Source organism: Lactuca sativa, chromosome 6 (genome assembly GCF_002870075.4).
Source record: "Lactuca sativa cultivar Salinas chromosome 6, Lsat_Salinas_v11, whole genome shotgun sequence".
In the NCBI taxonomy this organism is placed as follows: domain Eukaryota; kingdom Viridiplantae; phylum Streptophyta; class Magnoliopsida; order Asterales; family Asteraceae; genus Lactuca; species Lactuca sativa.
This window is the reverse complement of record NC_056628.2, coordinates 10,775,957-10,778,004: the sequence shown is the minus strand read 5'-3', so window position 1 is coordinate 10,778,004 and position 2,048 is coordinate 10,775,957. Positions and strand designations below refer to the sequence as shown.

The following is a 2,048-nucleotide window of genomic DNA, read 5'->3' as shown; positions in this document are numbered from 1 at the left end:
TTTTTGAAAACTTTTAGAACTTTGAAAAAAAACACAAATTAAATAATAATAATAATAATAATAATAAAAAGTCTACGAAAATACGAGTTAGTTTTTTTAAGAAAGTTTACACTTTTTAATAGCGTCATGTTACTTTTAAGCAACTTCATGCTACACAAACAAAAACTACATCTTACAACTGCCCTAAATCTAGTCGATATGCATAACAATTGCATTACCCTATCTCTGGTCTCTACACAATAGGTCATTTGAACATCAAAAAAAACTGCCCTAACCTCTCAACTCAATCAAAAAAAAAACTTTTATTCACTTAGGAGAAATGAACACAGAATCCACACATAGTCCACCTTTAGTGTGTGTACAATCAATCTGCATCATAGAAAACTTCACCTTCATTGCAACCTTGGAATCCTCCGCAACAACAAAACTACCAACATGATAAAACTTCCAATTCCCAGGTGACGTCAGATAGCATTCATTCATCGCGTTTTGACCATCGGAAGTGGAGAGCTGGAATCTCACCGGCTTTTTCTCCCACCCGTGAATCTGTTCACAGTCACACACCCGCTGCCCGAACCGCCTGCCTGACCGCCCGAGTTGGAGGCGGAAGTAGAGGTTGTAGGTGCCCGCCGGGAATGGGAACTCAACCTCTCCGTCGACTTCAAACCACCAAATTTGTTGCAGATATGCGACAGATTTGAATCTGAATCCAAGAAAACAACAAAGAAGTGTAAGTTTTGTGTAATGCAAGAGTTGTTTGTACTTTATCCATCATGAATTGTTCTTAATGAAAGGGGTGCAATGTTTTACCTGGATTCATCGGTGGAAATTCGACTCCAGTATCGGCGATCATCAATGCCGGTGATTGATAATCCGTTGAATGATATTGAAAGAGAAGGTCTTCCTGTTCCTTTGTGTAACCAAACTTTCTGCAAAAATTCAAATAAATTATCAAACTTTGAATCTTTTTATGTGAAAAGTGGAAACTCTTTGTTCCTCAAAAACCCAAATCAGTAGAAAGCATATAAGTATATAACATCTTCTATCATGTTCAAGATTTCATACTAAGTACCAGATTTCATAAAACAACAACACAAAGAATTCTATTTAAAATAACTCCTGGTTATCTTCTTTTTAGGTCAAAACATTTTGTTGATCATAAACCAAGAAAAAAGAATTTTATTTAGATGATTAAATATTTGATTGAAAAGATTATGAGTTAGAATTTGATGTTTATTCAGTTCTAATTGCAAACAAACGTATTGATCCCTTACCTTTGTGCCTCCATCAATGGAATTAGGTCGAGATAATCTGGCGTAAATATCCCTTTTGCACAAATTTGAAGGGAATTCATTACCATCACCAAATACTCTGGATACAATAGAATCATAATTCTCTGGCAATTTCGATTCCCACACGAAATCAGCCGACGAGGCGCCACGAAACGCACGATTAAGGGCGGCGAGTCTGCAGATTTCTTGTGGGTTTAAGTGTACAAGAACAGAACCCACCACACTCTCCGGCAAATCGCCGAGGTTGGTTTCCGGCGGCACCGCCGGAGCAGAGGGTGCGCTGGACAAAACAAGAAAAGACGAAAAACCAGATCCCATAGGAACAACACGAACCTCAAAGAATTTGGGTATGGTTTTCTTCTCTGGATTTGATTGAGATTTGGGGAAAACTGAAAGGGGTTTTCAGGGAAAGTAACTGAAAAATGAAGAGAGGGGAAACAGATGATGAATTAAGGGTTTATTTATAGCTGTTGAATGTGGATGGTCGGAGATTTTAACTTTTGGTTTTGTATAATCCAAATGGATTAAGATATCAAGTTCAGGATAATAGATTTTTTTTAAGAATTTCTTTCAATATAGCGAGCGTCGACCACATAAAAATGTGTATAAATTACAGAAATGATCCCTCTATTATTTTTCAAATCACATTTCAGGCCCATATTTCAAAAAACAAGTATATTTCAAAAAGCAAGTACCATCATTATGGTTTCAATTTCTTGCATCGACCGTTTTTATCACAAACGTTATCCATGTTAA

General features: G+C 36.7%; 1 protein-coding gene across 1 annotated transcript; it reads right to left on the bottom strand.

Moving 5' to 3' along the window:
- Positions 1–71: 71 nt before the first annotated feature.
- Positions 72–1,820, bottom strand: LOC111900415 (F-box protein PP2-A11). The gene is made up of 3 exons (XM_023896304.3): positions 1,275–1,820; positions 811–929; positions 72–703 (listed from the first exon to the last, which is right to left on the bottom strand). Exons 1-3 carry the CDS (start codon positions 1,608–1,610, stop codon positions 307–309), a joined length of 852 nt encoding a protein of 283 aa, XP_023752072.1. The 5' UTR covers positions 1,611–1,820; the 3' UTR covers positions 72–306.
- Between the last annotated feature and the right edge of the window lie 228 nt (positions 1,821–2,048).